The 14,847-nt window shown below is 31.2% G+C and overlaps 2 protein-coding genes across 3 annotated transcripts in view; both read right to left on the bottom strand.

Annotated features, from left to right (window-relative positions):
* LOC113395475 (serine/threonine-protein phosphatase alpha-2 isoform) overlaps nt 1-7,307 on the bottom strand; it is a 34,239-nt gene extending 26,932 nt beyond the window's left edge. For both annotated transcript variants that reach the window (XM_026633058.2, XM_026633059.2), the window contains exons 1-3: nt 7,057-7,307; nt 6,771-6,902; nt 5,002-5,218 (exon numbers count right to left, since the gene is read on the bottom strand). In XM_026633058.2, the coding sequence (XP_026488843.1) occupies nt 5,002-5,218; nt 6,771-6,902; nt 7,057-7,117 (410 nt within the window). In that variant the 5' untranslated portion in view covers nt 7,118-7,307. The remainder of the gene's footprint in view (nt 1-5,001; nt 5,219-6,770; nt 6,903-7,056) is intronic.
* A 368-nt stretch (nt 7,308-7,675) lies between these two features.
* Nucleotides 7,676-14,663, bottom strand: LOC113395474 (uncharacterized). Its single transcript, XM_026633057.2, has 12 exons — nt 14,549-14,663; nt 14,000-14,125; nt 13,002-13,196; nt 12,246-12,385; nt 11,826-12,000; nt 11,394-11,573; nt 11,058-11,208; nt 10,227-10,398; nt 9,475-9,616; nt 8,396-8,526; nt 7,882-8,016; nt 7,676-7,772 (listed from the first exon to the last, which is right to left on the bottom strand). The coding sequence occupies exons 1-12, from the start codon at nt 14,612-14,614 to the stop codon at nt 7,736-7,738; spliced, it is 1,650 nt and encodes a 549-aa protein (XP_026488842.2). The 5' UTR covers nt 14,615-14,663; the 3' UTR covers nt 7,676-7,735.
* Nucleotides 14,664-14,847: the final 184 nt, after the last annotated feature.

The raw sequence follows: 14,847 nt of genomic DNA, 5'->3' as shown, positions 1-14,847 counted from the left end.
ATGATTAATTGCCTCATAGCGAAGGACTGAACTGAGTTAATGATAATGGGAAAAAAACTACAAATCATATTAATATATATATATATATATATATATATATATATATATATATACATGTATATATATTTTCACCGGTCTTCATTTGTATGTTTATATATAAATTATAAACTATGTATCGTATGCGTTCGTAAGACATACGATTGAGTTGAAACTTTGTACAGTTGTTGGCACTTGCGTAAGAACTCTGGCATAGTACCATAAACATAGGCCAGGTGGTGCGTTAGTAGTATCGGATTGTCTACACAAAAAAATAAGGCGGCATATTGACGCAAACCTGGCATTCAATATAATATGAATAAGAAATATATTTAGTGGTTACGTTACTTTATGCAAATCAAATGCAAACCACTACAACGCTGCCATACCCTCAATCTGACAATGTCAAGCGGGTGTTCGCTGAAACACCCTCTCTTTCTGGCATCATATGTTTGACATACGAAAGAATGAGACAGAGCATTGTTTAACTAATGCTAAGTGCTACGTGTTAAGCAACATATAAAACTTTTAAATTGTATACACAATGTTATCTTAATATCGAAAGACAGATTGATTGTTTTAGACTTGAGGAGAACTGTCAAAGGGAAGTCAGGCGAGATTCATTTGATTTCAAGATGGCAGCACACGACAGCAAACGAGATGGAGGGACAGAGTACGGAACGGATAAGCGTAAGAGTAATCGAAGACATGACTAGATATATAGATGAATGGAAGGAAGAATTAAGACGAATGCCCTTAAAGACGAGATAACACCGAACGAGCTAGTGATGACGACAATGATCACGATAAAACTAAAAGCAATTATGTATAAACAAAATAATATCACAGTCGTTAAGTTGCAGTTCACCAATTTAGCAATATAGATATTTAAGGAATTCTATCGCTACTTCTTTGGTAAAACCAATAACTGTTCGACTTGGCTCAGTTTTATCTTATCGCGTTTAAAATATCAACTTGCCGAACGCCGTTTCCTAATCTACGTGTATGTTCATTACTTGGATTACTTATTATTTGTGTTAAGCGCTTTTTTGTTTTAGAACTTGTGTTAGTTGTACAGAATAATAATTATTACTAAAAGTAATAACGTTTTCGTGAACACATTTAATTTTTTAATGTATTAAAAATAATAGCAAAGAAATAACATTAGTTTACTTTAAGTTTTTATGACACCGAAACTAACTACTTTTACTTGGTGCATGTCCGTCTGTGTACCAACCACACGTCATATATTCGACTGCCAAGCAACAATACTTCATATTTTTGTGTTCTGATTTGAAGGGGGAGTGAACCGTGTAACAGATGCAAGGGACGTAACATATCTATAATAAAGTCTAAATAAACTAATTGTTGAATGCATTTGAACTTTGAACGATCACAATCGAAAATCATCAGGACTTCATACATTGTCCTATATGATAAATTAATCTAATTAAACTAATGTACGATCCACATACAATTCATGGCACTCAAAATGATTGGACTTTATAATAAAGACGATCAAACCCTATACAGCAGTTTTTTGACATGACTACCATTCGTATAACTAATTTAATATCTGCTGACGGCAAATATAGCCTTTGACGGCGCACGTTATGCCGTGACTTTACCGAAGCCGGAATACTAAGTTGTTGGTGTATTTCAAAGCATTACGTCATTCTGATCTAAATAAAGCTAGGGAACATTCTCACAGCGGTTTATTTTATCGTATACGCAAGGGTACATGAAACGTTTTCTTAAAAGATGGCGTGTGTACGTATACGTATGTGACTGAACTCGTACGCATACGACGATATTCCAGATCCAATAAAAAATACCGATACGACATAATAAACATATAATAAAATAATATAATAAGCGTAGGATACTTTGAAACAAGTAAGATTTCAAGAACGACGCTTTAATATATTCAATCGTATCAAATCGAAAGAACTTCAAAAATCCCATTCAACCATTTCTGTATAAAAATGTAAACATGACTTGTTTATCACAGATCACATAATCAAATATTTATCGTATCAGTTATTCGCGTTATTTGCGCATTAAAAAAAAAAATATTTTTTTCGTAATACGTTTCTCATAGCGAGCTAAAATAACCCCAATGTCAAGGCATTATTGATCGTGAGCCTTATCTTGTTGAGCTTATCTTTGAAACGAGTGATGTCATTCCATTTATAACAATGAAAGTATATTGACTTTTCAAAATCCAGGAACACACGTTCTTGTCTCAGGAAATTTATAAAAATCAATTCTAATAACATAGCGGTTTTTATTCCGATCCAACTTCGACTATTCTTCACGAAAATAAAACTCAGTTTAATCGTCACTGAAGGCCAATGCTACTTATTTATGTCGGTTATGATACAATCCCGATTATATTTCGATATACATCTTCGACCGAACCGGAACTGGATCGTTGTGTTAGTAGAATTTGAAAACTGAACCTAAACGTTCCGATTCGATTGCGATAAAGGGACACTTGATAGTAGAATTGGCGACCAGCTAATCGGCGCGGTTTTGTCTGCGTTCAACATTAACTTTACAATATATAGTCTATACCTTTCTTAATAAATAAGTCATCCTATGGAAAACAAAACAAAACTCTTCATTTAAAATCATAATTCCACCAATTAATAACGATGTCAATCTCAATATACTCATAGTATGATATATCTGCCCTATATGATATAAAAACAAAAATGGACCAAATATTGCACCTTGTCTGACACCTCATACGTTCGCTTTACATTTAAGTTTATACGATCAACTAGTATGTAGTAATAATACTAGTATTATATGGACAGATATGCAGAATAATTTGGTATAAGTCGATTTGTGAATATCCCACAGATGGGCGAGGGCTTTCAATCCTTTTGAAGTTACTAAAAATTCGTGTTATAAAATACCTTTTTTCGAAATTAAATTTTATAACAAAATTATAATTCTCCTCTCAGGTATATCTTATATTTCGATCCAGATTCCGATCGACAGTTGGTACAAACGACCACACCCGCGCGGAGCCGGGTATGGTCGCTAGTATTTCATAATTCGATTAACTTATTAAGAATTTGCCTTGTGCAACTGTATGTTAGATTATAAGATAAAGGGAGATAATAAAAAATGCAAAATCATATCAGACAGGATGAACGATTACGCGATACGCAAACATAGAAAAAGATAGTCGATGTACGATATTAATGTTTTGCTTAAACCATTGAATATATTTATTCTTTAATAAATTAGTTTTAGTAAAGTTTTTAACATTGTTTTAGAAGTTGATCGTAAAATAAAAAGGATTAAAAATTAAGAGAAAAAATATCATATGAATACATTACGATGACGATAAGAGGAAATAAAAAGTAACAATTAGTAAACTATTAAAACTAACACGCAAAACGAACTTGAAACACGATCGACCTTCGATAATATGATTCAGTGCAATGACTAATGCGTAATTTGTTGGCGAACGTAAGAGGGGTCACATAAGGCGCAATATTTGGCCCTTTTTATTTTATATCATACGAGACAGATACATCGTTTATATTTGATGCAATTTTAATATCACATATATTTTTAATTATTTGAAATATGTAGGCAGACTGGCACATGAGTCACCTAATGGTAAGTGGTCACCATCACCCATAGACATTGGCACAGTAACTAAAGTTCTTTACATATTCAATGCACCACCAACATTGGAAACCTAAGATGTTATGTTCCGTGTCTCTATAAATTCTACTGTGTACAAAAAGGAAAACAATTGTATGAAAATATGACAGTTTTGCGTTAGAATATGTGATGACGGTGGTACCTACTCAGAGAAGCTTGCACAAAGCTCTACCACCAAGTATATACAAACACGACCGAAATTCTTTTAATAAATAATAATTAACTACAGTGTTTAACGTCAGCATTCAAATAACAATATTTAATTTAATTACTTTAAATAACGTTAAACGTAATAAGAATCGGTATACATAATTTCAGTTCGATTAATTACAAGGCATGCGTGACCGCCGACTGAATCGTCTCCCATGACAGTAATAACAGTATATTTCCCTCAATAATAAATGTTATTTTAATATTAAAATATTCATGCATACGCTGTGTAAAAGTTTTAATGCTGCATTAATCAATAATTAAACAAATATGTTACTTTTATGTTTCTTAAATTTAACACGGAAATAAAATTATATATCGTGTAAAATGTGCATGATATTTTTTTTAATATTGGGTTATGTAAATATAATATTGAACTTATTTACTCTTTACAAATATAGCGTAATGTGTAACTGTAATTTGTATTTAACATGCTCAATATATGAAAACTTATTTGCTAATAATCACCAAACAAAGTTTTGCGAGTCATATGATCAATAAACATATGTGAGATAAGATTACATACATAACCGTTTTGATTTTTTTGCAATCATAGTGAAATAACTATTTTATCATCTAATAGATTGGACGATATTATATGTCTAATATAATATAATATTTTACACTAAAAAAATCATACATAGATTTAAGGATAAACATATAAGAAGTATATTAAGTTTCAAATATGTCCTTTGCATTTAAATTATAGCAACTAAACTATTATTTAAATCTGGTAGGCAAATACGCCCAATTATGGTAAGTGGTAGCCACAGCCTATTCCAAACATTGGCTTTGCACTTCCAATCTTGAGAACTAAGATGTATGTCCCTTGTTAAATTAACTCTAAAATAATGCCACAATGACGAGAAAAATCCTAAGTATTGGATGTGTTATGGACAAAGCTCAGTTAATGTCTAGATTTGCAGTTGAATTACTCTGCTGATGGCTCATACTATGCTTAGATTAGATTTGATAAAAACAAAGTGAACTAGATAAAAACATTGTCATATGTTGTTAAAAAATAAAATATTCCATAAAAATAATTCCCTTATGTAGGAAAAAACTTACCCATAAATTCTATTAATGCTAGCGCATTCATGGTTTCCTCTTAATAAGAAGAAATTCTCTGGATATTTAATCTTGTAAGCGAGTAGCAGACATATCGTTTCTAATGACTGTTTACCGCGGTCCACGTAGTCGCCGAGGAACAAATAATTTGACTCTGGTGGAAAACCGCCGTATTCAAACAGCCTTAACAAGTCATAGTATTGACCGTGGATGTCACCTGTTGACAGATAACAATATTAGCATATTTGCACCTTCTTAATTTATAATAATTACAATTATTAAAATGTATCACAATTATTTTGTAAATCAATTTTGTTAAAATAGAATAAATATCCTTATCACTGTTTTATATACTTGAATAGGTTCTTGTGAGCACTATGAAACAATATTTTACAAGATTAAATGAAATTTAAAGTTCACAATAACCAATAATCAGTATTATTACATGTTTACGCAACATATTAGTCATTATATTTGTCATAACATACCATAAAAAACTGTCCTGTTTGGAAGCCTACATTTAAGTATATTAGTACTTAACAATATGCAACACAAATGTTATAATGTATGTACTTATTTCTAGAGGGATATTCAATGTAACATGTTTTTAATAAAATCATTTACGTGTATGATGTTTTTAAAACAAAACTCAAATAGGAATAGAATCAAATTTGAGAATATAATGAAAATGAAAGCAATAGCTTCTACCTGGATAATTAATTATGTAAATTGATTAAATTCTAATCTATATATTTATTTTTAGTATCATAGTAATTTGAAATCATTTGCAAGTTTGAAAAAGGAATAACACACATTTTGTCTGTGCCATATGAAAATAATATATTGGCTAATTAAAATCACATTATACTGGTTTTAATAAATATTTGCATTAACCTTACAAATATCTAAAGTTGTCAAGGTTGGACTACTATATTAGAAAAAAAAACAGTTATATAATCACTACACAACATACATATGTAACAAAGAAAGAGAAATTAACTAATTATGTTTTCATCTGTTTAATCTTTAGTTTACATTATCTGTTGAATGTAGATAGGAGCAATGAACTTTACAATAAAAATTAAAACTATTTTTATAAGAAAAATAGTTGTGTACTATACATATAATCGTCGGTATAACATAGTAGGTAAACAAATGACTCATGATGATGATGATGAGTTCAAACAAACAATACTGATATATTTCAAATTTTTCATTTACTCAATTGTAAGTATCTTTATTAATATTTATGTGTCCCTAAAAACTTAGCATACAAAATATATGTAATGAAAGTTATGTACGTTGGTTATAGATATGCATATCAGATAATATTGTGATGTGTATCATTTTCCTTCTGTATTGTTTTAATATGTATATTATATTTACTTTATGTACATATATGAAATAAATACATCTTATGTGGGGTAATGGGGTAAACATAACTTTTGTATACAATTAGGGAAAGATATAAACGAAAATAACGTTATTTGAAAATGTAAATAATAAACGTGAGGATTTCACTTGTTATATCCTTAAACATGTTTGGGTTATATCGAGTTTGAGTATCGATAAAAACAAATTGTTCGACAAAAAATATACTGAACATCTATATATAACACGTAAAGCATTCGTGATTTTTTTTTTGGGGGTAGAGATTTTTTTTATTAAGAACAGGCAGTACGAAAATGAATTTGAAAGTGATAAGATCTTAGAAAGTTAGAAAGCGAATTATTTAAATGTTGTACTTTTAAATATTAACGTCAACTTACCACATATTTTTAATGGTGCTTCTAACTCAAGTAATATCGGTTGTGACAAGAATATTTCTCGTGATTTCAAGCATAGCCCTTTAATCTCAATTTCCGATAACTGTACATTCATGCCAGGCTTCTCGCCTCGCACTGAAAACAACAAAATATAAACATTTCACCAACACTTATAAAACTCACAATAAACTCACTGATACAAAACACAAAAAAATAATTAACTTTAACATCACAAGAACAACTTATGAACACTTTACTGTCTATTTTACTGAACCTATTTGGCTTTTACCTTTTAATAATTTTTTTATTACGTTATCGATGTTTAACTCATCTGTGTCTCTGTCTGCCATTGGATATAATGTTTGTGCACGAAATATGACTAAATAGAATAAGAAATAGAAAAAGGATTGGTAAGATTTTTGCCGATTGCGAAAGGTTCACCCTATTTCAATTCTCGGCTAAAATGAAATTCAATGGCGGAGAGTTCAAGACATCACTCACACAACCAAACGTATAACACATAATCAGTGTTCCCTGTACAAAAAAATATAATTTATAATGTTGTAAGTTGTTTGCTATTCAAATTTAAAAAATTATATTTGAAAAATTAGTAGAATATAATTCGACTTTGTTTGCATAAATTATCATAATTAATATCATAATATTTTTAAGAATAAATGAAATTATCACATCAGCATCTTTTAAAAAAAATACAAATAGCACACAGTTGACCAAACAGCATTAAAATTTTGGTTAAAATAAATATAGTCACAAAATTATAACACCAAGCAAAATATAATGTAATTATTGTTCTATATTGCTAGTATATATTAAAATAAATTACCAAATAAAATAAAATATATTAATATGTTTCGTTTCAAGTAATAATAATAAAATTGAATCGTTACAAATATTATATATTTAACTTTATTAAAATGACAGCAATAAAAGCACTTTTGACAATTTTTCTAATCTTTTTTCGGTCCTCTGTACGGATGACGTTTACTGAAACAAGTAATTTTATTTGAAATTTTAGTATTACACGGAGCATATCACTTTTATATTCGGATTATTTGTTCGTCTATCATTTAAAAGTATAAAGGAAAAATCTTACGCGGGTATTGTTAAAGTATAAATTCCAAATTTAGTGTTGACATCTTCCAAATGGAATATACTTTGCACATATTCTTTATCCGCTGGAATTGCCGGTGTCTCAAACACTAAATTCATTATATAGTCTTCGACACAACTAAAATAAACAAATATGAAAAGTTTATTACGATTCAATATTTATAAAATTATATTTCGTTACAGGAAAGAAGCATATGTGACTAGAGCATAATTTATTATAAATATCTATGTGAAATGGCCGACTAATTATGGCAATGTTGTTATATACATTCCAAATCCGATCAAACCATTAAGCGTCCAAATCACATGTAGGCTTGACATATAGCCAACCCCATTAAGAAAAACATTCCTAACGAGGTTGGCATCTGAAAGGGGGCTTGTCGTAAAAATCTGCCAGTAAGTAACGTGTAATTGTGGCTCGATCTGAGAGATACGACTCCGAATAAAATTACGGTATTAAGTAGCATATAAAACAACCGGTTAAAAGTGTAACTCACTAAGCGCATGGTTGATAAGGAACTAGTTTTTCAATTCTGTTAGGACGAAGAGTTTCAACGTAAGGGTCGGCAACAAGTTTAGTGGTTTCTGGTGTTGGACCTTTTCGAGTTTTGGGAGTAGGAGCTGGAGGCTGAAAATGGATGATGGAAAATGTCCATAGTTTTACTTAATATACAATATCTAATTTAATGGTATTTAGTCTAGTTGATTGATCGAGATTATAAAGCAGACCGATTTGCAGACAGATTTGTTTTATTAAAGCAAGTTAGTAGAGTAATCCTGTGGATCTTCTACCCAATTCGATAGTGCTAGTGATTTATGACATTATATCATATCTATATATTTTAATTTATAATAATAGCATTATCGAAAAATTACTAATTTTATAATCTCTGGAAAATTACTAGTTTTATAATCTATGAAATGTAGAGGTAAGGAGAAGTAACTTTGTATTTAAAAAGTGTCCCTTAAAATATATGAAGTTTAGCTGGCGGAGTTAAAGATTGATCAAATTTGAGGGAACGTGCTAATACTCGGTAGAGTAAAACGAAATATATTTTTTTATGGCTTTTATTTGTACAGAAAAGACACAGATTTTTTCGCCAATGTCACGTGTGATGGTAAAACTAATTTAGAGGGACCTTTATTTATTACATTTTGGTACATTTTTTCAGGTAACCCATATGATAAACTTCTCCTTACCTCTACACTCCATAGCCGCGACATTACAACTGCAAGGAATTTTGTCAATTTTCTCATTTTGTGCGGATGTATTCCATTACACATACGAGTAGAACGTAATTTCACTGGACACATTAAGTTAAATTTAGATAAATCAATTTTGATAACATCATATAATATATGTTACTAAAGCAACAACTTTAATTGAAACTTTAAGGTCAAATTCGGTATTCTGACAGGAATAGGCATATTGTAGTGAAAAAAAAATCATATCAGGACATCGACAATAATCAAAAATGAAATTACAATAGAGCTGTAACATAAGTAAATTTCGTGATGTGAAAATTTAATTATAATGAAGCTATTGGACAAAATATCTTCCGAAAGTTATCTTTACCTTGACAGCGCCATAGACAACTTCAATAAGGACTTTAACGTCTGCTTCTAAGATTCTTAGAAATTTACGCACGTTCCATTTCGTTACTTCCTTATGATTTCCCAATAAACCTAACAGCGGCGTTACGTCACATCTCGCCAATCTAAGAAACACGTATCATAGTAAGGATTTTACAATTATTTATTTCAAATGATAATAGAATGATTCCTTTGGACAGAATTGCTCTTAGATATGACTTACAAGAACATGAAATTCTGAATTTAAGGATGTAAGGAATAATATATATTAAAATCTCCGAAAGAACTGTATCGCCTTATAAGTTTTATGTATATTGGCAGAGTAGTTGCTTTTCGTTAGGCCTTACAAGAAAAACGCCTCATTTTTTTTAATACAGGCAACGTCAAGCGACATCGGTAAGAGTACTGTTCGCAACTCAACGAGGGTTTTTTGGAATTGTATTGATTTATGATATTTTAATGGGTGCTAAACGACCGTATGCGCTAAACAGTCGTGCAATGTTTTGGACAGTAAAAAAATACTATTATTATTTTTAAAGGCTTGCGCCATGAGCGACTTAGAATAATAAAATTATACGATTATTTTTATTCAATCAGACTTATTATATTCCTTAGTTACTTAGATTATGAAATATAACTGTTTATGGATGCTGCAACTATATTTATTATTTTATAAATATAAATTTACAATCTGAATCACTGCATTTCTTAATTAATGGTAAAGTTTTTCCTTACCTTACAAGATCATCAATTCCTTTTAACACTTTCAGTATTGTCGCATCAGCGTTGTTGCTCAAATCGTTAACATGTTGTGTCTTTTGTTTCTCCTTTTCAAGTTCTGCCATCAGCGCGGCTAACTTCTTATCTTGGGTCTCTTCGCGAGATTCGTTAATTTCCCGTTGATCCACTTTAATATATAAATCAGAATATACTTTATTCAAGTAGGCTTTTACGAGTACTTTTAAATCGTCATTTTTCAGAACTATATTAAGTAAAGCTCATTTCGGAATGTAGATTCTATCGAGAACAGTAATATGTTTGTTAAATTTAATGATTTAAATATGTCCTGCCTGAAAGTCGACAAGTAGCCTTTTTAACATCTTTATAATCTTGTGTTGAAAAATATGTGTATTTTTAATAAATGATTAAAATGTATATTCGGCAAATTTAAAAATATTTGGATCAGGATTAGGCCCCCTAATATATTAGTGATCATAATACAGGGCCAGTAAATTTTGATCAACTGATTGAATTTTGGATTTACATAGGACACATCTGCTTTGTTATTCTTCGAAAATATCAGATTGACTAATGGATCGATACGGGCAAGAGTCGCTGAGCTAAGGCTTTTTCTCATGAGGAGAAGGCTTAAGCCACTACGCTGTTTCAGTGCGTGTTACTCATCGGTAAAACAAACCATTGTGAAACGTGCATGTGTTGGTAGAAAATATATCACACGTGCTCTAACCTACAATGCAGCATTAACCAGAAAGGGCCTTTAATAAGTTAGGATTGTTACTTATTAAATAATACAGCTTTAATCATCAATCATCACAAATCACTTACTTATTCTCTGCCTTGATATTTCAAGATCCCGTCTAATCATGATAGATTCTTGTAGTACTTCACATAGAAGCACAAAAGTTGAGAAGTTCTGTATCTCAGACGCATTAAAATGATTTATAATAGTCACCACTCTATCGGAGCCAGCATAGTTCTACAAGGATAAAATTTACGTATTGGGATACGTACGTTTGCATAGTCAATGTCAGTAAATAAATAAAAAATTGCATTGTGAAATCCTAGTTTTTTATATTTACTATTTTGGTACCTTAATGGAGTTGTAATGGTCTCCTAAGCAGAGCTCCTAGTTTGAGAAATATTTTCATGTTTGTAACTTACAAAGATTTCTTCTAATAGAGCATCATGCCTTGCAATTTCTTGTTCGCAGCGTTGTACCTCTTCTTGTCGTTTAATTTCTTCTTTTTCATCAGCTTCACAGATTCTTCGGGAACCCTTAACTCGAAGAAACTCCTCTAATTTCGCTAAATGGTTCAATTCCCCTTCAAATGATTGCATTTCCTAAAATTAAACTGAATCATTAAAACATTCGTTTTCCTGAAAGTTAAAATAGCAATAAATACCTTTTTCCTCAAATAAGAATATTATTATTAGTTAGTAGGGAAAGATAACTTTAAAGTCAAGTGACGAGCCAAAAAATTGGTTTCTCGAATTTTGAAGCAGTTTATCACAACAATATCGGGATAACCAATATTTCAATGCTCTAACTATTGTGTGAAATCTTGCGCTAAGACGATAATGAAAACATCAGACCGATATATCTCTATTAAGTTGGAACAGCCCCTTCCATTTTAAAGCCTCTAACATCCTGCAACACTCATCCCTGTCTCCAAAAGCATTGGCGGCTATCTCAAAGATATCCATAAGATATTCTTTACCCTTCACCAATTTGCCTATAGTGCGATTCCATTGTATATTAAAATCATTCCTGTAACAATTGATGTAGGTGCTCTTATTAATTTTGGATACATTAAATATTAGTATATTTTGATCGGTATTAACATGCGGTGCGGTAAGTGAGTAATTATCATTCACTATCATTAATTGTTATTTTCCCGCCTTCAATCCTAGTACAAACTAAGACTAATTTATAATATACATGAACAAATCACTTTTGCTGCATTATCAAACAGCACCGAAAGCTGATAAATGAAGTTGTGTTCGGTATCAAACCTCTCAACAAGAAGCCTATGAATCTCCTCACGAACGCTCTTGTTATTAGTGTTAACGACACAAAAACGTTTTGTCGCAAGATCCAGACGGTTCTCCATGCGTCGTAAACGATTGTTCGCATTTTCAATCATTGCCAATTCCTGAAAAATTGAATGAATATATATTGTATCCATATCCAGATCCGAAATTACATATCCATAAGACTATCCCTCCATTAAACTATTCTACATTTGTTAGTTTTCTGTTCTGACAACGAACAATTGGTATGTAAGTTATTTCTAATTTCATATAGCATTCAAATGTAAATGTAATGTTAAGTAAGCCATGTATGTCTCTGGTTGACAATATTAAGTTAATAATTTCGAACCATACCATATGCCAATAGTCACAATGTATAAGGATATACATATACATCTTAAAAACTATTATTTTATATAGTATTTAAATATTTTGGATAAGTACGTTATAGTAACATCCCTCAAATGGATTCAACTGTTGGACAAATAGTATGAGATGGTTTATAAAAGCCAATTATATACACAAATGAGAATGAGTGAGAATTTAATTCTTGATGCAATCAGTAACTTTCGGTGCCTACAATTCACCAAGTCATCCCGTTTCATTTTAAAATAGACCCTAATATTAACTTGATTGAAAAAAGACTATTGAATAGAGATGGTCTGTTTTGTCTTTTTAGCTCTAAATATTACTTGGATCATGTATATGACTTCAATTTGCAGATATTGGGTTACATACATCAGCCTCAGTGGGTACTTTCTTGAGCAGTTCCACGAGCTGTTTTTGTGCTAAATAATTCAAGCAATCCAATTCCGCCTGCTGCGCTCTTTCGTCTCTTAGTTCGTTCTCCAAGTGCTCATAGTCGACGATGGATTTCCGAGTGCCAGACTTGTTCAGGTTATCACGGAGAGCATGCTGACCTTTTTTTGCAAGCTGGATGAATAATGAAGGAAAAATTTACATTTAGACGCTCAGTCTGTGCATGTGCAGTATTACAATATTCAGGAGGTATAATATTTTCAACAGGAAAATACACACTGACTTCATTTAAATCTTACAACTTTATATGGATCTAGATAAGGTAAATGTTGGTGTATATAAGTGTTTGAGAGAAATAGATTAGTTCGAGCCTGTTGGAACGATTCATATGATTGATCATATATGGATTTATTGTAGCTTGCCACTAGCTGGCGCTGCAGCACATCGGTGGACAGAATTATCTACGAGGCGTAATTTAAAACGTTTCAAAATCCTATGTATCACCTATAAGAACGCCTCTAACGGCTCATAACTTTACATTACACGTAACTTAAAAACTATAATATATCTGATGTACATTGAACAATAAATATTCGTTAAATATAGTAACTGTTCCTAAATTGTTATATTTTTAATAGCAGTCTTTATGGAGTCATCCTTAATATATGCGGGTCCAATTACACGTTTTCTTAGTTATTTAAAGATAAGTTATATATATATTTTTCGTATTTCGTTACAATAATAATTACACTAATATTATAGGTCATGCTTTCACATCTTAACTACACGACCGATGATCATGACATTATGCTTGTGTCGTGTGACACAGGGAAAAGGGCACTCACCTAACAGATTAACCCCCTCCTCATAGTCGGGGGGAAAGAAGTTGTAAAAAATTATCATCGTTATTATGAAACTTTATTTTTTAAGGTCAAATACTAGTAATAATATCGATAAGATTATAAAATAAAACGAACATTGATACAAAGCAGAGTCTCTCTCAATTCAGAAGCGAGGATGGATAATTGCTTTTCCTGGGGCGCCAGCTGTGGTATACCTCCTGCTCGCTTCTCCACGCTACACATGGGCGCCAGTTTTTGGAACTGAAATTGTAAATAACATGTCGAGAATACGATTAAATAGCTGTGATAGCTTTGCATTCATTTAACCCTGTAAATATAATGCCCGAATGTTTAATAAATAACCAATACTGTGCGCATAGTACTCTGTAACCATTTTTTTTATAAATTAATAAAATATATAATTATATAGCAAATTTTAGTTACAGTTGGGAAAATGTGTCATTAACTTCTGGCATCCCTTGGAATCTCGGCGCTCCTTTTGTTCCTTGTCGTTGCGGAGTATAATAAAATTTAGTGCAAATATAGCCTATGCCACGCAATATACCACGAGGCACAGGCTGTATAGATCATATTGTTTATTATTAAATCCTATTCTTGAATTAAAATTTACGTCAACTGAAAAAATCGAACAGAAGCAAAAATAATTATTTGAATTGGTTTTACCGTTCGTTGTACATTGCTGAGTTCAGCTTCAGGGTCTATAGTCTTCTGTTCTACTTGAGACGGCATTTTTTATAATAAATATGTATAATATTTATGAAACAACAGTCACTTTAGCAAAACTCGAAAAATATCAATATTTTGACAGAATATTTATTACTCTTTCCTATATCTTATAGATGACAGGCCGGTACCACCTTTTTAGTGTTGCGCACTTTTGTCCATATAGGTATTTAAAATAGATCCACTGGAAAATGGGCGAACTGGGGACAAATTCTACTAACTGATAACGTTTATAATAT

The sequence above is a fragment of the Vanessa tameamea genome, chromosome 21, assembly GCF_037043105.1.
Source record: "Vanessa tameamea isolate UH-Manoa-2023 chromosome 21, ilVanTame1 primary haplotype, whole genome shotgun sequence".
NCBI classification, from domain to species: Eukaryota; Metazoa; Arthropoda; class Insecta; order Lepidoptera; family Nymphalidae; genus Vanessa; species Vanessa tameamea.
Note: the sequence above shows the minus strand (reverse complement) of the source record. Positions and strands in the feature narration are given on the sequence as shown.